Source organism: Plectropomus leopardus, chromosome 12, assembly GCF_008729295.1.
Source record: "Plectropomus leopardus isolate mb chromosome 12, YSFRI_Pleo_2.0, whole genome shotgun sequence".
NCBI lineage: Eukaryota > Metazoa > Chordata > Actinopteri > Perciformes > Serranidae > Plectropomus > Plectropomus leopardus.
In genome coordinates this window covers 20,472,194-20,495,280 of record NC_056474.1, presented here as the reverse complement: position 1 = coordinate 20,495,280, position 23,087 = coordinate 20,472,194, and the positions used below count along the sequence as shown (strand labels likewise).

Below are 23,087 nucleotides of genomic sequence, written 5' to 3'. Positions count from 1 at the left end.
AGTTTTGTTAAGACCATTTATTTTCATTTTTACTGTTAGATGTTTTCTGTGTTAAGGTAGAGACCTCATGCGGATAATTCAGCTCCTGGTAAAACCATCTACATTAAATAATAGAGAGTGCAGTCCTATATGGAAACTTCGTTTATAATAAAACTATAAATCCAAATAAAAACGTAACACTAATCAGTTCTATAAGCCAATACCATTAAAATGAATATATGTCACCGAGAGCTATCCATACACTTCACTCTTGTAATGACATTCCTTATTGGGCTTTTTACAACTGTATCATTAAAAAAAAAACATATAGAATTTATATATTTCTAATAAAAAATTTTTAACTAGACATTACTTTAGGGGTTACAGGGTTTTAATATGAAGCACTGCGGGTTTGTTTATTGAGCTTCATCTAAAAAGAGGAAGACAAACTTTCTATCTAGGGGGAGAAGAGGGACACATGCACATGATTCATCAGCACGTGATTGTATCATCTCCCTTGTAATCTGAAACCTGTGTAGCAAAGGCTGTCAACAAATCAGTTATAAGTGCTGCTTCGGTAGATGTCACATAACGTACTCAGAGTTTTTGATGATCCAGAAAGACTATAACAAGACCGTCCCTGTACAGTTCTGGGGGAAGAAAAGAAAACCTGCCGTGCATCATTCTTCCAGCTCTGACAGATCGAGAGAATTGAAACCAATGTATGTATGCTCCCTCTGTGTGCTCCTGTGTTTATATATATTAACTCTATATTTATATCAAGAGCTCACCAAGACCACCAGAGATGGCTGCCACTCAGTCCTCACCTCCAAAGTTCACTTCTAAGTGCTCTCAAAGTGCATGACACTAAAACAAAGAAATAGTTACAATAAATAAAATAGTGTTAAGAGCTGGGATAATAGTGTGCACAAAGGCAAAACAGAGCAAAAGGAAATAAACCACAACATTACGTATCACAAATGTATAAATCAGTCATCAAAAAGAAAAATAATACTTCAGGTAGAGAATGCCAGAGCATAAGCGCGTAAGGGCCCTGATGGCAAAAGCCCGGTCACTTTTAGTCACTAGCCTTGACATCAGGACGACCAGTGACTAAGGGATCTCAGATCACCACCTCCTAAGTAGAAGCGTGTGACCCTGGGGTGCTGCAGCTAGGGCCCCCACCCAACATAACTCCTGGAGTAGATCCATAGGCGCCATGTTGGATGGGTCATCCACACAGGTGGAGGGTGAGGGGAGCCTTGGGGTTAACTGGGTGGAGAGACCAACCACCGTGGTACTGCTGAGCCACAAGATCCTGAAAGAGGGGGCAAAGTTCACAGGGAGGATTTAACAGGTCTACCATCTCTTAAGTACGACAGACTTTAAATCAATCAATGAGGAAATATAAGACAGAAAGAATAGAAAGAACTCAGACTGATGGGTGTATAAAATTGAGATATTTTTAGGTAAAAGCCTTGATGGACTTGTGATTAACAGATGAAAGTTAAAATAGACCTTGTCTGACGATGCAAGTGATGTCACACTGACATCACAGAACTTCCTCTCTTGAAAAAACTTACACAACTTGCAAGTGTCGACTGGACGAAACTGTTGAGTAAGCAGAATCAGTCACAAGTGAGAGCATGTCCTTTCATTTTACAACAGCAGCTGCACTCAAAATCCTCCATTTTCAGAGGATCAAGCTTTCTGTTCTATTTTAAACTGACACAAATGCTCGCTGATACATGGCTTTGCCTCTGTGTTGTAGGTTTATAAAATCCTAATGATGAATTGTCTGTGGAGAGAGTGGAAAGCTTCAAGTGCCGTGGTGTCCCCATTACAGAGGGCCTGACCTGAGCGCTGCATGCTGACTCAGCGGTGAGAAAGGTAAGGCAGAGATTGATTTACTTCAGACGAAATTCCAGATATCTCCTAAAATACCAAGGAATTATTCGTTAGACTATCATAGATCATCATTTTACTGTAAATATCATCTGTCACCGTCAATATAAATCCTGCCTCCTGTATAGCTATTGCCAAGACATGTACATATTGTACATAATCATCCAGTTCATGTATATCCATTCAGTATTTATTTCTTCTTACTATTTTATAAATTCCATCATACAGAACACTTGAATTTTATGTAGACTTTTTGGTATTTCATTTTTATTGTTGGTCATCAGTGCTTTCTATGTGTCATATAATCACTTATTCTTTCACATACTTGTGTAAATAATACAGTAGCTCTGTCTATGTTCAGTATATGTTCTATCTTTATTTACCTTAAATTGTGAATAAATGGGCATTTGCTAGTTGAGGCTAGGGATGTGTACCTAATTAGAAAATGAATGATATCTATAGAAAGATGGAGCGAATAAAAGAAATTGAATAATTTACATACAACATAAGGAGAAAGGGGGCATTAGAGAGAAAATGGTGGTCCAAGTAAGAGACTAAAAATATGATAAATACTTAATGATTATAGGGTCAACAGCCCACAGAGGGAGCATAATGTGTTTTTTTTAAACATTATTATTATTGCTGTATGCATGTTTATTGTTCTTCTTGTCTACACTTCTTCTTTTTTGAACGGTATGTCCTTGGTCAAAAGTTACTCGCTGTGAGAGATAATGTAAGAGGAGTGGATCTTAGGGGACAGGGGGAGGGGATCTGTTTGTTTGTTTATTAATGATTTAACTATGTATCACTGTAGTGTCATGCTGTGATGTGCTTCCTTGCTTTTTTCATACATGTTATAACTACTGACCACAAATTGTTGTTGTTTGATGGAAATATTTACTGTTACTGCATATTTCTATTCATTTATTTTTTTTTGTGATTGTTTTAGCATTTCGCTAAAACAATTCACATTTCGCAAACAATATGAGTTATTTTGGCCAGAGACTTTCAGTTTAACCCTGTGCGTGTGAATTGTTTTGAAAGATCACTTTTGAATGTACAAATATTTTCAAGCAAATGACACAAACTGTAATGTGGTGTGTTTTCATGAGTTTAGACATGCAAGATATATACGACCAGAAGGTGGCAGTGTAACAGCAGCTTTCACAGATAAGGCAGCTCCACCTGATTCAAAGGGATGATGGGAACTTTATGTTCTTCTCTCGACACAAGCAAGGACTTCTCTCTCTCAACCTTGAACACAGTGCTCCTTCATAATGGGCTGAGAATGTTTACCTCTCGAAAAGTGAATAACAGTGTTACAATTAGTGAATGCAATGTGTGTGTCTTTGTGTGTGTTTGTGTGTGTGTGTGTGTGTGTGTGTGTGTGTGTGTGTGTGTGTGTGTGTGTGTGGTCCAATTGAAACCTCATTCATACTAACCTCATTATCAGACTAAAGGAGAGCCACTTTATTCATTCTGTTTGTGTCACAGAACAGACGACAGACGTGGGCAGAGATTCAGAGGTCTGGGAACAGGCTGCATTACTGCCATACTGAATACACTTGTACATTATTTCATATGTATTTTCTATGAAAACATAAAACATACAACATAAACTAACTCAACTTAATGAGAGTTCCAAGTCAGAAAATAAGTTTAAAGAGGCTAGAAGTGCTCCTACAGCCTAACTGTGATCTGGGAAATAATAAAATATAACTGCAAAAGGAGGGATACAAATTAGCATTCTTTGTTAAGGGGTATTTCAACCTGGACCCTATCTCCCCATGTTTTTGTGTTTAATCGAGTAACGGGAACAACAGTTCTTGAAATTGGTCTGGTGTTGCGCAGCAGCACTGCAGCAGGTAGCAGTGAAAAAGACTGCAACACAACTACTCGTGATAATTGTGTCCCTGTCAGTTTACAGACATTTAAAGTGCTTGTTTTTGTCATTTAAAAGGGGGGGGGGGGCACTTTTCATGGAGGTTTATTTAAGGGTTCCAGCTGCCATGAGCAGTTACATTGCAGCCTGTTTCAACACTGCTGGCTGCGGTGCTCTCTCTAAACACTGGACCAATTAAAAAAAAAAATAGTTTCTGCTGGTCACTTCAGCTCCTTCTGCACTGCCTGTTCAAAGGAAGAATTTCATGCCTGTATTACGAATGGGGGGGGCAAAGTTGTCTTGCCTTTAAGCCAGCAGTAGAGGTGGTATTAGCGCTATAGAGGCTTCTGTGTAAAAGGGACAGCCAGCAGGATAGGACGCATGTGACATTTTGACAGCATGTTACTTGTGTGACCAATTGAGATATAAATAGTAGCTAATAGCAGCTAAAGCTAACATCAGAAAAGAAAAACAGGAGCTGAAAATATCCACACAAACAATGTGGTCCAGGAGCTTTTCGTCCTCTGAGCTGAGGACAAGACAAGCCTCCATATAACAGAGAAGCTGCGATGCTGGCATGCTTTTAGATAACTACAGCGATGAACAATTTGCAAAATGATCCCAGGCTTCAAGAAATGGTGACCTTAAATGACTTTGAAACCTTGAAAAGATGTGCTTTAATATGAATTTTATATGTTGTTGAAATTCTGTGTTGCTGCTGTTCTCAGCCAGGTCTCCCTTGTAAAAGACATCTCAATGGAAAAACCATGGTTAAATAAAGGCTAAATAAATAAAATGCTGTCTAAAAATCATAAACAGACTCAGCATGATGCCGCTGTTATTTGATTCTGTGTAGAAACACAAAGGCATAGCTGCCCTGCAGCATAATCTCTTTGTAAAAAGAGATTTGGAAACAGAAACATGGAAAAATAGGGATGAAAAATGGTGGTTCCCATTTAAAGGAAAAAAGGTTAATAAAGGCATTTTTTTGGAAAAGCTGTAATTGACTTATAAACTTGATTATCCTTGGCCTCACTTAACTGACTATTGACTAATTCATACACTAATAATTCAAAACATTACTTATCATGAGCGAAAACACACATTTACAAAAGACTGTGTCCAAATCATGGAGCAAAAAGTTAATCAAATGTATGTGTGACTCAAAGGAAAAGTGACCAAAGCTGCTGATATCACTGAAATTGAGTGTCTTGAATACCTGTAAATGCATTGAACTTGCAATTCGACTTTGACTTAGACACTAATGACTCGTGACCTCACTTGGACTTGAGCCTATTGACTACGAAAGACTCCCCATGGCTATAGATTTTATTGTAGGAAAAAAATGTGAAGTGAATCACATCTTCTTGGCAGCTGACAAACCATTAAATCACTTCCATAGCAGTAAATCGCAAGCAGTATGGAAAGGTGTCCACCATCAGGAAGACAAAAGAGTTATTTATTTAGGGACTTGTAACACAAAGATTTGGAGTTGAAAATGACTTGGGACAACAAATCAAGAATTGCAAAACAGTCACACTGTCCCATGTAAAGAACAACATAAAAACACAGATAATTTAGATTAAACAGGGAGTGGCAGCAGGATATGACTGGCTTTTAATTGTGATGGATTGTTATCATCTGGGCCACAGATTTGGTCTCTAACAGGAAACAGATTGTTAACAGACCTGAGGATATACTGATAGTTAGTTGTGACAATCTTGGGAGAGGAACCAGCATGTTGTGCTGTGATGTGAATCCCAAACTCACTCAACGCCAAAACCTCAATCACCTGCCAGCTGTTCATTAACACACGAGGGAAAAGCTCTCTGTTCATTGGTTGTCCGCTCATTGAGGGAAAAACCACAGTCAAAATGATGGAATGCAGTTTACATTTTTTATCTGAAACTGCAAATCCATTTCCTACAGCTGTCAGTGCATTAGCAGTTTTGCACCCCACAGGAAAACTGACACCCTGAGGAGAAGAAAAACCGAACATAAATAAAAATTAGTACTTCATCCTCCCTAAAATAAACAAACATCAGAATCCCACAATTCATAAAAATGTTAAACAAACCACTCAAATCATTCATAATCTATTGCAGATTTTGCATCAAATAGACGACCATGCTGAGCAATTTCTCAGCACAACAAGTCATCAGCGAGTTGCTGTTATTTTAATTGACCACTTGCTTTGTGCATTCAGGCGGCCAAGAGGACAGACTGTACTGGAAAGGTTTTAAAAATATTTCCTGACGTTTAGCCCACAGGTTTCACTTGGGATTCACAACTGAGAATTTCCCAGAGCTAAATCGAAAACTTGCCTCGCAGAGGGATCTTGGAGCACCGATCACAAAACAGATTGGGTCTTTGGAAACATAGTTTTTGTTGTATGGCAGCTTTTTGCTGAATTTCTTGACCTTGTGGGCCCTTTTCTTCTTCAATTTCTTGTGAGACTTTGAGTCTATTGTAACAATGCAACATCTAGAGTACAACTTTCGGTTGCTCAAGAATGCGAAAAACACCTTCACATTATCTTGTATGTATTAACTTATATTGTCATACTAATGCACAGGATTTTGATTAAGGTGATGCTGTTGAGCTTAGTTTGCATGCTAAGATTAACCCAGTGGAGGGCCTTGGGACAAAATCACCTGTGCTAACCCCTGTATTTCCACATTATTATTTGCATTTTGTGCATATCAAGCTGTCATGAACCCCTGCAGTGCACATATCACACTGCACATGCCTCATTGACTATATTTTGCCTTAAGCCACAGAAACGGACCAGAACTTCTGGAATGCCATCCTACACAGGGTTTTCTCTTTTCAGTAGAAAAAACAGAACCGGGTAGTTTTACGGTCCAAGACGACAAACAAGTAGGGGACAGGCAGAGGGTAAGTCAATGCCAGGTGGTGAGTCAAGAAGCTAGCAGGTAAGAGCTCACAGGACACACACACACAAGGGTGAGTGTGGCAACACGGTAAAAAAGAAACCGCAGACAAGCAGACTGAAAACACTCACACTGTAGCATCGATGTTGGATGGAAATGCCAAGCAGCTACAAACAAACAGAAACCAAGCACGCAGAAGCAGGTGTCATGGTCAAGGACAGAGGGCTGGTCTGTAATAAAGTGCTTGAGAGTAGAAGGACAACCAGAGTGAATGAAAAATACAGACTGAGAGCTGGATGAGCAGCCATGCAGAAAATTGCAGGTGATCAGGGATGCAGAACTGTGACAGCTGCTATGTAACCATTTGAGGCATCTTCACGTCATCAATTTACGTCCACTAAAAGTGTTTGCTTTTGTCCCTGACAGGCTAAGGCTAATATTTAAAGTGTCTGACAACATTATGGAAAGGATCCCTATAGAGATAAACCTTTTTGTTGAAGATCCTTTATGTTTAACCACAAACAGGCCCAAAACCGCCATCACTAAACCCACCCGCCTCCATTTAGATAAACTGTAATTTTATCATCGCAAAACATACTTCATTAAAAGTGGACAGAATAAGAATATAACTCACAAACTGCCTTGGTTCATCTTTCCACTGATTTGCTGATTTTTTTTTTTTTTAAAAAAATGCATTAGCTGTTGAATACAAGCGTTTTACACTGAAGGGAATGGAGCTGAATGGGTAATTAATGTGACTGGTAGTTTGATAAAGTCTTAATTTCCCAGAATTTGCTGAAAATTAACTATTTCAGATAATAAGACACTAGTCAGCTTATTGCAACAGATGAATTTAGATGCTGATGTTGATCTCAAAGTTTTTGTTGTGTGTGACCTGCATATGATCTCTTGCATGATTATTAGGAAGAGAACAGAATCTACTGAGAGACATGCGGAGAGCATGCCCTTAAGCACCTAACGCTTAAGGGCACTTAGTGCACTATTTGGTAGAGGGCTATAAATTGGGAACTGGTGCTTGTGGAGATTTGGGCGAGAGACCTTTATTGGATAATGGTAAGCACACCAGGCAGCCTTACAGGAGAAATTAAGGGTTTATAGCAGGTAACATTAGTGACCCTCTGCTGTTTGTGTTTCCAATATTGAATAACTAATCTTATTTTCCCATCACTGCTCCATCCACATGACTTGCAGTTGGATTTTTTTATTAGCCCTTATGTTGGCACTGAAACATTGATCCTGAATTGCTTTTAACAAAATTAAACAGCAATTTTAAGGGTTTATCAATATACAGAACAGTCAGATTTGGTCAGTAGAAAAGCCCTTCGCCTGCCCTGACTGTTTATGTAAAGGTACAGTGCAACTCAGTAACATCTTTAAGTAAAGACTGCAGATTGCAACCAGCTGAAACCTCTCCCAGTTAAGATTTCTATCACGTTCACTGTTCAGGAGTTTTTCATCAGGATCTGAATTATCTGCAGAGAGGATGTTCTCTTCCAAAACAAACTGACCCAGTGATTAGATTAGTACAACCAGTAAAAAACAGTTTCATGTTAAAAATCAGTGTTTCTCTGACACTGTTCATCTTGTCCCAGATGGGCCGCGACGCCAGTATCCTATTTCTCTGATAATTTTACAGTCCCTCCACGATTTTGCAAGATATTTCTTGTGATTGTTGTTGCTTGAAATGCCTGATTTCGCAGCAGTTTTAAAATTGCAACACAAGTTGTGATATTTTTAGATGTTCTTTTAATCATAAGAGTTTGTATTTTTTAAAGTTACAATAACATCAGATCACATCATCTGGTAATTAATCTGTATTAATCTGGTAAAAACACTGAATGAGGCAGTTTCATGCTTAATTTTTTTAGCTTATTTTCAACACTGCTCATTGCAGATGGACTGCCAACTATGGAGGCCAGTGCAAGAAAGCGAAAATATGAAAATGTAAAAGGCCCAATTGAGAGCCACAGTCTGTTTTTTTGATTCTGGGCTATTGTAGAAACATGGCAATACAACATCCTTGGATCCTTGGACACAAGGATTCTTAATTCCAGGTGATTACACACTGAAGTAATCATATTTATTATATCATATTCCATTTCTGCCAATACGTCCCCCTAAATCATACACACTGAACCTTTAAATAAGACTAATAAGACATTTTAAATCTTTATTTTTACACAGAGGAATAGTGTGTGGATTAACATTAGGCTGACATTCTGCAGAAATATATATCTAAACTAGATAATTATATCTAGTATCCATTTTAGAAAACTGAAGTACTAAATACAAGAATATTGTGACTTTAACATAACAGCTGGGGAGTTATGTCTCCAAATATTTACTGGGAGAGATTGCCCATGAAATCAAGATGTTTTTCTTGAATTAAAGTGAGTTATCACTCAGTATCTACGCCTTTCAAAGGAGTGCATAAAATCAGCAGATGTGATGGACTCTCTCCAGAGATCAGGAGAATGTAAATCAAATATGGGATCGTCATTGTCCAGACTGTAACGATAAATCTTTTTTATTTTTTTTCGATTTAGACAAAGAGAACATTTGGTTATCCTTTGGGACTTCAAACACACAAAAATAATCTGATGAAGGTTGAAAAAACTAATAAAGTTGGTGCTTGCTATTTATTCTCATATTTAAATTGACGTCTCCTGTCAGAGAGCAGGTACCCGGTAAAAATACTGAATATTTTTTTCTGCCCATCACCTGATCCGCATTTTGGAGTTTACTCCAAATATGAACCTTAACCTGACCTCTCTTTTCATCAACATTGGAAAAGTTTATTAAAGAAAGTTATATCACACAAAAACTACACAGAGTCCATGTCAATTGAGTGTTTCTCCCCAGCTGTGGCTGTTATTTGTCCTATATGAAGAGCTGTCATACAAGTTTAAGAGACTATACATTAAACATTGTTAAACATTAACTTTTACAAAAATAACAAAACATTATTAGATTTTTATATTATTCAGCCGATATGAACAACTTTTTCCCAGCCTTCCAATTCACTGGCTCTTAAGGCCCTGACACACCAAACCAATATCAAAGAACTGGTAGCGACGGTGGCTGACTGTTGTGTCACCTCATGTCGCCTGTGTCAAAACGTTGCACCTTAACACCACAAAGACTACAGTAAACTGCCATCTAGCATGTACGTTTTGCTTCCATATTCATCACTCAAAAAGGGAAGCCGGAGAACCAACAGGACAGATTCAATATACAAGTTAGCCAATTAGCACATAAACAGCACAACGCATGTTGAAAGGTCACATTAACAGTGTGAACATTAGCCATCATGTACAAAACCCAGAACCAAAGCAACCAAATGGAATTTAACCATCATTCTTTTTTCAGTGCTTTTCCTCCTGTATCATGTCTAAATTAGGAATGAACAATACTTTTTATAATATATTATTATAATATATTTTTTTGCAGATATATAACAACTCATTTGACCAATAACCTATACTGATAATGATACTGACACTGATACTGATATGTCCACTTTTTTTCTCCACCTAATTTTAGTGATCATCAAGTCCCTTCTGTAGTGGATTTAACATCATGCATACTTTAATTGTGATGGCCCACCAGCAGATGGAGACATGAAATACAATGTTTTTCAATGTATGTAATATTCATTCATTGTGTAAAATAAGAAAAATACTTTGTTTGTGATGGCAACATGTTGGCCGATTTGGATTTTTCATTTTAACGCCAATATTGGCCAATACTGATGACGCAATGATATTATTGTGCTTCCCAAGTCAAAATATCTTCCATGAATTACTATTTTGCATTGCTGCAGAAAATGAGAGATGGATAACAATTCAAGAGGCTGGAATCAGGCAGCACTGAATCTGCTTTAAAGGCCTAACACACAAAGGTCCTTCCAATCAAGTGTATTCACTTATTTTACCTGATCAGACATAATCTGAGGACTGTGGGCATAAATGGACATAAATCTGCTGACCTTGTGGGCCTTTTTCTGCCATCATGACATTTAAAACTGAATTGGTTACTTTTCTTTTGAGCTTTCTGCAGCCTTTAGCAAATGTGTGCCGTTCATTCATGCACACACAGGGCACTAAACAAGGTGAAGGCCAGCCATGGAAATGACAGGTAACCATGGCAACAGCAGTGATGGTTCAAGCTGCAGTGTGAGTTTACGCACCGGTGAAACAAATGAAACTGATTAAAACGGACTAAAACAAACTTTAAGCATTTATTATTCCACCCTGTTTTTGTTTTTTTTGTTGTTGTTGCATACAGACTCTTTTGTACACGTGTTCCTACTTTTATAATAAACATATGTTATGTTTAATAGGACCTGCTGAGTTTACCAGACTTGGCAGCCCTCTCTTCAGCTCTGTTTGAAGCTAGTGGTTTAAGGGTGCTTTAGCTGCTGTTAAGTATAACACACTTGAATCTCTGACTTGTCGAGTTGCACTGCGGGTAATGTAGCTGCAAAGTTTTAACAAGAGGCAATGTTAAACACATCCAAAGCTGATTCTTTGAAGGTTGCCTTACTTTTACAAGTGTAGAATTTTTGGCTCTCAGAAATATGTCTGGCACTTTGCTATTGATATAGGTTTATAAAATTATATTAGTGCTCACACTTCTCCCCTCTGGAAGCTTGGAGCGTGCATTGCTTTCCAAAATAACCAGACACAGGAACAGGTTCCTTCTACAGGTCGTTCCTATGATGAACACTCAACACCAGTCACAAAATGTCAGGAACAATCCCAGTGCAATAACCCAGTGACACTGGGTGATGCTAGTTCAGGGGAAAACCAGGGATTATCACACACCCCTTAACTCTGTATCCTCTTAAAGGCTCCATGTCTATTTAAAATGTGCAATAAACCACTATTAAAAAAAATGTCCAGGCTGTCTCCACATCAGGGGTCTGCTCTATTCTATTCCAACTGACATGAAACAAATCATGATAAAGCCCCTGTTCATGAAAATGGGTGAGATCCCTCTTAAAAATGACACAAGGTTTTAATTTAGGGATCTTAGTGTTCCTGTTAGCAGCTACAGCACATGGTTACTGCAAATAACATTAAAAGCTGAAAATTTATGAGAAACATTAGTCATGATCAAATCAATCAGGGTGGATGGGTTTTTATGATTTGGACAAGATGGTGAATTAATCATTGACAGAATCACAAAATGATTTACAATGTTTAGATATTGGTTTGAGCCAATCCCAGTTAAGATCACCAGCTGAAACAATTTTATTATAATTTAGTCTGGATAAAAGGTGCTTTAAAGACTGTAATGCATCATTCAAGGCAGATGGGGGTCTCTTCATTCCTAACTACTTTTGTCAGCCATGTTTAAAATACTACAACAATGTCCACATCTGTTGATCTAACCCCTATTCTAATCATATCGATTTTTAATAACAAGCTGTGCACATTGAGATGAATAATTTTTAGACCAGACAGAGATTTAAAATCAGATGGCGTCTGAACACACTGCAGCTCAGGGCCAGGGTTAGGTCACATGTTACCAGATATGAGTACAGTAAAACAATCAACCATCTCCATTGAACAACATCACATGATGAGACCTTCAGTATCTCATACTGTCCAAATGAGAACTCTCAGTAAACGCAGAGTAGTTATTTAAAGCCATAAGGCTTTGAAGGTGGGATAAATCTCTAGGTAATTTCCATGATAAGTTTATGTCCTTGGATTGGAAAACAATCATTGAGCATGTGCGTTCCTCACTCTTAAAATAAGAATGAGGAGAGTGATGGTGAGATACTTGCTACAGCTGCATCTGCAGCGGGCTGGTGATAAAACAGAGAAAGCATAAACAAATCAAACTGGGCTCACAAACTCTATATAAAGAAGGGCACTGCAAAAATTAATTAGGCTTAAATATCCTAGATGCAGACATTGCCATCTTGCGCTGATGATGTCACTTAGAGCCAGAGTCTGCAGTAGCACTGTCAGCGGGGGAGTTCCCACTATAACACCCATCTGACCAATCACAAGCAGCTCCATCGAATGCAAGCGCATAGATTGACTGACATGGCTGTCAATTATGGCAGAAACTCCTCTTTTTGTATAATTTAAAAACTTATTAACTTATCATAAAAAAAAACACTTGAACGAACATCGGGGTGATGAGAACTAACTTCAGTTTCAGAAACCATCTCTGGGAAAAATTTATTTGGGCTGTTCTTTTAGTTTGATCCATGTCCCATTCACTAACACGGAGGGGCGGACTTTCTGACCTAGACAGACAACAGGGGACGATCGAGACTGAAAATCTACACTTTGGAGGAGCTGTCATATTGTCTATCTTTATATACAGTCTGTGGACCAGCTGAGTTGCAGGTGAGACCACCAGCTGGCCCGAGTCAAGCTGAGACCATGGCAACTTTTCTCTGCAATGTTGCAAAAGGGTTTTGTGTTGCAACTGTTCCCAGTCTCCACTACTTGTATGAAAGCACTTTGTAGCTGTAGACGGCTTAAGTCTAAGAAGGGCAGGAAAGAAATCAAGTTTTTGCAGCTATTGTAATAATGGAGATCAAAAACCTCAAATGTTGTCTATCTGTGAAAGGCTGAGAATGAGGCATAAAGGTGGGGCTTGTCTCGGTCCCCCAAAATCCCTAAATCCTCCATCTTTTATTATGTTTGTTTACACAAAGTAACTCCTCACCTCTGAGTCTGGTCTGTTGTCTGTTACCTGGGCAACAGTCATCTCCTGCAATGCGTCCAGTTCGTCACGTGGGGGGCGTCTCGTCCTCCGTCACTCCGCGTGCGTTGGAGGCAGAAATAAACCCCTTCACAGCCAGACACAAACCTGAGGGGGCTGAAGTGAGGATTTAAAGGAGGAGAAGTACGTGAGTCATAGATTATATTCACCCCGTAGCACCAGGCAGTCTGTGATTTCTTTCACTTACGTGAGACTGATTTTTTTATTTTGTATTTTTTTTTTACAACAGATCTCTTCAACATCATCATCATGAGGAAAATCAGCGGCAGACACTTGTTGTGCTTCTTTCTGCTTACCTTCCCGCTTTCCTGGGCAGAGAACACGAAGAAAGATTTGAGGCAGACGGACAATGACACAGGTGAGGATTCACCCGTTTTATATATGTATATATATAGCCTATGTATATATAAAAAAAAATTTAGATTGCTTTTCGTTTTGCTGTGAGCCTCAAAAGATGCGTTTTAATGCAACACCCTGAAGACAAATGTTTGAAAGGAAACATAATGACTGCTCTAAATAATGTATGTGGCGCTAATAGATTGATGTGGTCACCGTATGTCCTATTGCGCCCTTGTAACACCTATTTGCTGTGTAGTTAGTAAGAGTATCTATGGAATTGTTTTGGAAAGTAGACAGTAAAATAATCAAATAAGTAGGCTATATTTGTAATCTGAAGAGACGCAGGTGACTCATTTTTGTATTTAATTTTTATTAAGTATATATATATATATATATATATATATATATATATATATATTAACACTCTGTAATTTTACAATTATCAGTCCGTACAAAGCAGGTTTTGCAATGAAGCTATTTACAATGCCCAACGAAAACAAACATTGAGGAGTCTGATTAATTCAATCAAACTCAAATTTATCGAAACCTATTCTCTTTAACACTTTAATTCCCTTTAAGACTTAATTACCGTAATTATAAAGCCAAGTTTTTAAGTGGATGTCCCTTACAAGTTAATTTGTTCCAACTAGGTTTTTCATATTATCTAAAAGAAATTACCATATATTTTTGAACACATTTTAAGTAATTACTTATAAAATAAAGTTGTTCCAACATTTTTTTTTTGTTCTTTTTCAAATTATTTTAAACAAATTTTTTAAGGAAGTTTCATCTAAAGTGGTTTGATGATTGCATTAGAAGTTAACAGAACCACAATATAATAATGATCTTTTGTCTTTTATTTAGAGGAATACTTCACCCACCAAATGACCATTTTTAAATCCATTAGTCATGCTGGGTTTCCTTGATGTTTGTGAAGAAGAATTCTTGCATGATTCCACAGAAGACATAAAACATGTTGATTTCTTGATTGATTGGGAACCATGCTAAAATCTTACTGTTTAAAACTTAACTGAAAGTGAAGCTTATACTCTCTTGAAAGCCAGACATCAATTTTACTATATAAGCCAGGCCTTAATATTTAGCAGTTATTTGTTTTTTTGTTTTCTACGTGAAAATGTGTGTGGGTATTACTGAGCATACAACTGGGTAAATGAGACTTGATTACTGCATGAGTTGTGTGACTATTTGAACAGATTTGGTCCGCAATGAGCCAATTAATCTATTCATTTGTTTTCCACGGATGGATGCAAGGAAAAAAAAAATTGAACAGGGCAATTATATAAGTAAAGTATTTGTTAAAAGTATTTTCTTAATCGTTTAACCAGTCCTGCATATTACTGTACTAATCCATGCAAGCTACATCTGGTATGATTTACAGTTCTTGAAGCAAAAAAGTTTGAACACTTTCATTTGGGAAAATTATGGTTTTATTTTGGTATGTCTCAATTTCCTTTATGGGAGCGTTGCAACACATTATGAGCAGGACACATTCGGAGTCTGTCAGGCTTAAGAACCCAATCAATTATTTTTTGACCACAGCAATTACAAGTATACCAACAAGAGTTTCACTTGAGGATATTAAAATACATTTCCTTGTGTATTAAGCCTGTTTTACTGCTGCAAACATTGTAAACAGACATCCAAAGCAGTAGAAACATTAAAGAATTAAGATTTAGATTGCATGTTCCACTCACACTATTGCAAATTATGCAATGGGGAAATGGTTTGTCTGCAGCTGAAAAAGGGATTGCTCCTTTTTACAGTAACTAGCTGAAAGTATTGTAGTTTAAATAACAAGTGTAGTAACAAGCATTTGACACACATCCAATGGATGGAAAACAAAATCGGTATGCATATGAAGTAATGTTTCTGACTACCCGGTGAATGTCCGTGTAAAATAGTTACACTATTTTAAGAGTGTAAATTTAAGAGACTGAGCGTTTTGTTCAATATCCCTCTACTTTCAAGGGAAATATCCCCTAGCTGTTAAATGCTTCACTGTGTTCACCTGCCAGTTGCTAACTTTGAAAAAACAAAACAAAACAGTTAGACTGAACCAAACAGTAGTGTTGAAGCCATAAAACCGACAAAAATCATCATCTTTTCTGTTGTTAGTTAAATATATTTCTTGGTGCAGGTTAAGTTCTTGCTGCAGTGAAGTGTACTGACGGTGCGATCAACACACCGTGATATCACTGTTGGGTGTGGTTACAGGTGAACAGAGTGCACTTCTGACCACACCCAACAGTTATGCAGGTTCGGAGGTAGTTGGACAGGGCTTAAAATACTTCTTCATGTACATGCACTGTTGCATGTAATTTATAAATTGCATGCATCAAATTGTTTTTACAGTTTTTTTCCTGCACTGTTTGGTGTACTTGTGCTTCTGCGAAAGAAATCCAACGTGGACAGCTGCCTATTAACATTTTCTTTTTTTATGACAATTCAAGTAGGATGAAATTTTCAATGTGTTAAAATAACGCACTGTATAAATAATAGACATGGCTACAGTGATATCACCCATTTGTTGGACTGCATTTTTGAAGCCTAGAGTTTGACATTCAGCCAACGTCATTTTGGTTTGAGTGACTATATTTGGATAAGCTGTGGAGGAGCAAGGGGTGGATTTGACTCAGATTCGACACCACGTAGACAGCCTTACTGAAAAATCTGATAAATTGATTTTACTTTTCAAAAAAATCTAGGATAAAGGTACATTCATAAAACAATTGATCTTGAGTTTTTTATAGTTCATATCTAAATGTTTAGTTTACTCATAATTCTGAAGAGTGTACATAATTTTGTAAAGTATCTGAAACTTAAAAATATCATGGGAAATTACTTCATTATTTAGTGTAAACAATTTCAGTAAACCAAGTTAATCTAACTTAACTTGGTCATGACAAAAAGGATTTTTCTAAGGTTTAAGTAAGGATATTTAAATTGCAACAACTTCACAAAATGCAGTAAATACAGCTAAATTTTGAGATAAAGATTAGATATAAAGTAAACATAACCTAAGACTAATAGTAATATTTTCTTACCTTTTTCAAGGCAATTGGTTTCCAAGATTTTCTAAAATAAAATCAAGTTGTCAGATTTACAGTGCTGTGACTCTCAAAAGCATTCAAAAAGGCAATCTCACTATAAACGTTATTACTAAAGGCAAGCCCTTAAACATGGACAGAATGGGAGAAAATGAGGGGAAATGTGTGTGCATTATAATTTGTTTAGAAGACAGATATTGGTCCCCAGAAAATTCTCTATATCATGTGGTCAAATATAGATATCTAAAAGGGGAAGATATGAGCATGAATGAGGACCTCTTCATCAGCAGGAGATGAATTTATCACCACTGAGATTAAGATAATTCTTGCAAAAAAACAAAACAGACGAAGTGTGAACATCTGGCCAAAGACAAGTCAGAGGTGTGGAGCTGTGCTGTAAAATGACAGAAAAGGGGTTTTACTTTAACAAATCTAGAAAATCCATTGCCTTGAAAAAATGTAAGTAAACATAACTATTAATTTTAATTCATGTTAACTTTATATCTAATTGTTAAATTTACTTAAAATTTAGTTTTATGTACTCAATTTTGTTAAGTTGTTTAAACTTAAAAATGACAAGTTTGATTAAATTTATCTTTCTAAGTTTTAGCAACTTCAGCTGGTTGGATTATAGTCAATCATATTTGTATTTTCTCATCTTTGTCATGATAAGGTTAAGTCAGACTAACTTGATTTACTGAAGTTGCGCAACTTGTCATTTTTAAGTTGCAACAGATTGACTTGTCAGATTTTACAGCGTGGATTAGAGGGTGCAGCAGCCATGAGTCATGGGAGAGAAGGAAAGTGGTCGGAGCACAGAAAGAGGGTTTTTAGATTTGAATTTGCACGGCATCTAGGTTGCAATAGATAGCGTGTCAGTGAATTGAAGGTTCCAGTGTCTGAGATGATTAATTTAACCTTGTGATGATCAAAAGAACGGCTAGCAGAGGAGGTATAGAGTCAAATCAGTTTTGATTTTCATTGGAACAGGGACAGTCTGAGCTGCTATTTCTTTTAGCTGCTTCAAAGCAAATAAATTATGCCCATCTGTGCAGATGATCTGAATTAATTTGCTGGAAACAAAAACACACTCTGCTCATTGTATTCCACACAATGTTGTCAGTGGTGTTTGGCTTTATTAGGTGTATACAACAAAATCTCTGATTGTCGTGATCCCTTTCTAAAGTTTGGAACTGTCGTCAGTTCAAGCTGGAGAGCGATGATAGAAACACTCGTCCCCCATTACTGCATCCCCTCCGGAGACAGGGTAACATGGGAATCTATACCACATTTCACGGCCGTCCAATAGCTGATATTTCACTTATACTCCTTTTTCACCATATAAGCATATGCAAATGTTTTTTTTAAAGACAGGTAAACCCAATAAAAATAGGCTATAGATTGCTTCCCCATTGCTAGTAGAGCAGTGTGTGTGTGTGTGTGTGTGTGTGTGTGTGTGTGTGTGTGTGCAACAAGTAAAAATCTACCTGAATTTGGTTCATGTATACATCGCTGCTGATTTGGTACTTGCCAAAGGTAATAAATACCCATGACTACTGCAGTCTTTTGACCTGAGTGTGAATACCCATTGCATTAAAAGCCAGATGTTAGCAGTGTTTTTATGCAGTGAAAAAGAGGCCTTGAAAACACAATTAATAACCTGCTGGTGGTGCTAGAAGAAAAGTCAGGGGGTCACCAAAGTCATTACTATTCATCCTCTGGGAATCATGAATGAATGTACAAAGTGTCATGGAAATCCTTCAATTTGTTGTTGAGTTATGTAGTGAGTCATAGCACAGTTAGACGTGAGCAGTACCACAAAAAACCATCCCCAAATAATTAAATCAATAGAGCTGTCAGCAGTAGATGTAACCGTTTTAACATACTGACGAATGAATGTCTCTTCCTCAAAACCTATTTAATGAGCCCTTTAATGTGAATCAAAATAGCTTCCATGTGATCCTCGCTGCTGTCCAGCAAGCATGTGAGAGAGGGAATGTAGACTTCCAGATGATCAGTAATACATCATCCTGCCAACAGGCTGACATATCAGGCAGGATGAAGGAGGGGTTACAAAGAAAACGGTAAACAAACTTCTGCGTCTCTTTTAATATTTGATTGCATGTTGAACGCTCTCTAGTAGTTACAGATGGCCATGAACAAAGCACGAAGACAAGTAAGCACAGACACTTTAGTTGCTCTTACACAAGGGAAACCATACAAATGTCAGCCCACCTCTCAGAGTTATCACTGAAGGAGGCCTCTACATGGAAGGACGCCCAAATTGTAAGTCAATGAGGCCCCTTGGATTGTTTTGAGGTAAATGCACATTTACTGTAGCTTTCAATTCTACAAAATCCAGTTTCTGTAATCAGCTGTCAGTGTGCCAAGCTCTCCGGATGAGAGCCTAAACTGAACCTTAACCCCTTCCTTATGCCTTTACTGGCTTCCATGCTGCTTTCTACTGTTTACTACCCAGTTTTACGGCCTGTCTGTCGTGGGGAGTATAACACACACATGAAAAAACAGAAAGGCAGCCTTGTGTATAGCCTATTTTTAGCTGTTTTTTTCTGATCAGCACACACACTCGTTTTGATGGAAAAGGGGGATTGGGAATAGGGCCCCCCAAAGCATAAAGAGCTACTGCAGCCAAAAATACTGCTTTACATAGGAAGTGCTTGCCTAGGGTGCGATTGTCTTGCAATGTATCATGTATTGCAGAATCGCTGTATTGATATATCCTTGTTATTGTGAGCAATGTATTATGATCGTACTGTGAGTTACTCTGTGATTCCCCCCCATTTGACGCAATAAGATGCCCATTCCCAGAGGACAGTGAGCAGCTTGCACATCCAAAAGAAGCTCAGAGTGGAACTAGAGCACCTTTACCTTGAAAGTAGACTGCTGAAGTGGTGTGGACATCTGATCAGTGTGACCCCTGGACATCTGCCTGTGGAGGTATTCCAGGAACGTCCAACTGAAGGATGACCAAAAATAGACAAAGAACACCTATCAGAAGATTATAGCCTTAAGATATCATAGTTTTGTACTAGTTTACTTCTTTTGTGAGGCAAAGATCTGACAGAGCGGAGAGAGGAGAATGAACAAGAGGCTTTTTTGTGTGAGACCAGTGTATAGGTCTCAAGAGTATGGTGAGGTTTTTGTTTTTCTGGCAAAATGATTTTACCTCGACTTAAGTAAAAGTACAGGTATCGTAATGAGCAATGTTTATAGAGTGTTTTAACAGTAACAAATAAATTCTTGTTATTTTCACCTCTAGCTTGGAGTCAAGCAAAGAACAGACGGCTGTTTGCAAGGCGAAAGATTTCTCTACCACAGGAAAGCCACACTCCTGTAAGCTGTCTTTGTTTCTCTTGAACTGCCTTGATATGGCATAAAATGTCACTGTATGCTCTCTTGCTTTTTAGCAATGCATGTTTATGAATGCTTGAGATGATAAAAGTTCAACTTAGTTTTTAGGTCATCTGACACTGTAAGTATTGCATTTGTTGCAGGTGTTGGTGAATTTTATTCCAAAGCGTCAACAGAAATTTTATTTTATTTTTTTTGCAAGACACTTACATGTAAATTCTCTCTCTTGTTTCAGAAGCACAAGTCAAACCTCATGACCCCTGCACGTCGCTGTGGCCGCCTAATGGAAAGCTGCTCCGTCCACGTCCCGTGCTGTGACCCCTGTGCCTCCTGCCGCTGTCGACTCTTCAACACCATCTGTCACTGCTGGAGGGTGAACCCCCTGTGCTTAAAGAAGACGTAGATGAAGCACTAACACACATATACACAGGCAGAGCCCAGCATCTGGACATATACAGTGATAAGTCATACTATACACACAAAGAAGAAACACTGCCCTCTGGCCTGTGGGTGCAGGTCAGAGAATATAACTAGAGAAACATTTGAAAAATCATGAGCAACATAAAAGTTCTTTCCATTGTCTGTGGCTTTAACACATGAGTAAGGGAAATTAAAGAATTAAGTTGTGTTTTTGTGTCTTCGGTCTTCTGAGAAATAAGAAAATACTTGCATAGATGTACATGCACATGTAACAAAGGAGGAGCAACGGACGCCACTCAGCCACAACACTAAAAACACTTACAGCGGAAGTGAATAACAGTGATAATCTTGTTACAACCCAGTGTTCTGCTGGGAAACCTTAGGTCCTGGCATTCATGTTAGCACCACTTGACTTGACAGCCCACTCAAACATAGTTGCAGAACAAGTAAATCCCTTCATGGCAACAGCACTCCCAGATGGCAGTGGGCCTCCCAGCAAAAGCATATGCCATGGCACAACCTCAAACCTGCCCAGGAATGGCTCGAGGAACATGAGAATCAGAATCAGAAATGCTTTATTGATCCCCGAGGGGAAATTGCCTCAAGAGCTCAAAGAAAGATCCCATGGCATCGACCTGGCCTCTAAATTCCCCAGATTCCAGTCAGGTTAAGAATCAGTGGGATGTGCTCGGACTCCAAAGATTCTGGTTTCATGTCTCAACAGGTCAGAGCCAAGTCAGGTCCACAGTGGGGCCTATGACCTGTCGAGGGGGGACACAGGACCTCTGAGGGCGTCCTGCAGTGCCTGGTGCCAGGGTGTTGGCTGTGGTTCCTTTAAGTCTTGTGGGTTGTGAGGTGGGGTACTGGCACTACCACAAACGCTCAATCTGATCAATCTCTTGGAATCTGGAGAATTTGGAGGCAAGGATGATGTCTTAAGCTCTTTATGTAAAAACTTTGGTTTTACATTTATTCCTTACATGTGGGCAACACTGGTATTTAAATGGCTTTAAATAAGTACATTTGATATTAACATAATGTAAAGTTATGCGAAATATGTCACTTGCATGGCATGCTACACCAATTAGCACACTGTTGTTATTGAATAACTTGATTTACTATTGGTTTCACATGGGACACAAAAGAGGGCTTCCTAGTAAATGTCTGGATGTTTGTTTGACTCCAACTACAACCCATGCCTGTCCACATGTGGACTTTCTTGATATTTATACTACAGGATTGTCAGTAAATGGCATCGCCCAGTGCTTCTCATACTGCCACTAAAGGGTGTCTTGGTTTGTTGGTGTTTATTATGAAGGGCCACTGACTGGGTTAGTATTTTTACGAGTTGGTAGAGAGACTAGGTTGTTTGGATGGATGGTGTGTCATGTCAAGTGGCATCCACATAAATGCCAGGACCAAAAGTTTTGAAGCAGAGGAATGCATATTAACTTGATGATGGATGGTTTTCACTTCGCCTTTCAGTGGTTTAATTTTGTGGCTGATTGATTTATGCTTTTTCATGTGTGTAGACAATCGCTTGTAAACTATGTTTTGTGCCTTGGGTATTTCCAGACTGTTGCTGCTTTGGAATATCCCCATCGTCTCTGCTCTTCTGTTAATCATGTCGGAAACAATAATAACCAGATATACATTAAATGATATACATGTGAAAAAAATGAAGCAAATTCATACGTTTCGAAAAGGTAAAATTTAGGTCCTCAAATGTGGAATAATTTAACATTCACATGTGGATTAAGGAGTAAACGTTAGTTTATAATTTTGCCATTTGAATAAATCTATCATACCCCTATATTTTGCTTGTGTTTTTTTTCTTTCAGGTGTCCTTTTTTGTTGGAAATGTCCTAAAATGAGTACATAAGTAAATGTAGAATTGCTTGTATGTAGATTCATGAGAGGGAACCATGTTAAATTAAGAAAATATGACACTGAACAATCAAAGCAAACAAAAAGAATAGTTCTTGCCAATGTTTTTGGGATGCTTTCTTGAGGATAAACATGGACTACAGCAGCTTTGTATTCTTAAGTGGTTGGATTTTGTGGAAAGCTGAGAGATAATGGACATGAACCTCATGTGTAAGGGGTCATATGTGTATCCAGGAAGGACATGCATAGACACATGGTGACATTAGTCTGTCAATTCCAAAATAAAGAAGTTTTGCATCTCATAAATCCTATCCAAGCAATCTGTTCTCCACATACTGTATTGGTTTGTCTGGGACGCTGTTTGCTTCTCCTCTGGTGGAGAGTGACGAGAAGGAAGGGTGTCTAATTGCAAAAGTATGCACACATAATTAAATATAACAGTAGCTATTATGTCGGATGTGATATCATCATATGTTCTGTACATCATCAAAAGTCATGAGCAAGAAGGAGTCAAAGACAGCAAAATATGAAGGGTACTGAAAAATGGCCATGATGAAGCAACTGATATAC

At 38.1% G+C, this 23,087-nt stretch overlaps 1 protein-coding gene across 2 annotated transcripts; it reads left to right on the top strand.

Moving 5' to 3' along the window:
• The first annotated feature begins 13,528 nt into the window (after positions 1 to 13,528).
• Positions 13,529 to 22,541, top strand: asip2b (agouti signaling protein, nonagouti homolog (mouse) 2b). Of its 2 annotated transcripts, XM_042498229.1 has the most exons (4): positions 13,529 to 13,554; positions 13,661 to 13,789; positions 20,119 to 20,192; positions 20,446 to 22,541. In XM_042498229.1, the coding sequence occupies exons 2-4, from the start codon at positions 13,681 to 13,683 to the stop codon at positions 20,611 to 20,613; spliced, it is 351 nt and encodes a 116-aa protein (XP_042354163.1). In that variant the 5' UTR covers positions 13,529 to 13,554; positions 13,661 to 13,680; the 3' UTR covers positions 20,614 to 22,541. The 2 variants fall into 2 exon arrangements, with proteins under 2 accessions (XP_042354163.1, XP_042354164.1); XM_042498230.1 differs by lacking the exon at positions 13,529 to 13,554 and having other exon boundaries at positions 13,590 to 13,789.
• Positions 22,542 to 23,087: the final 546 nt, after the last annotated feature.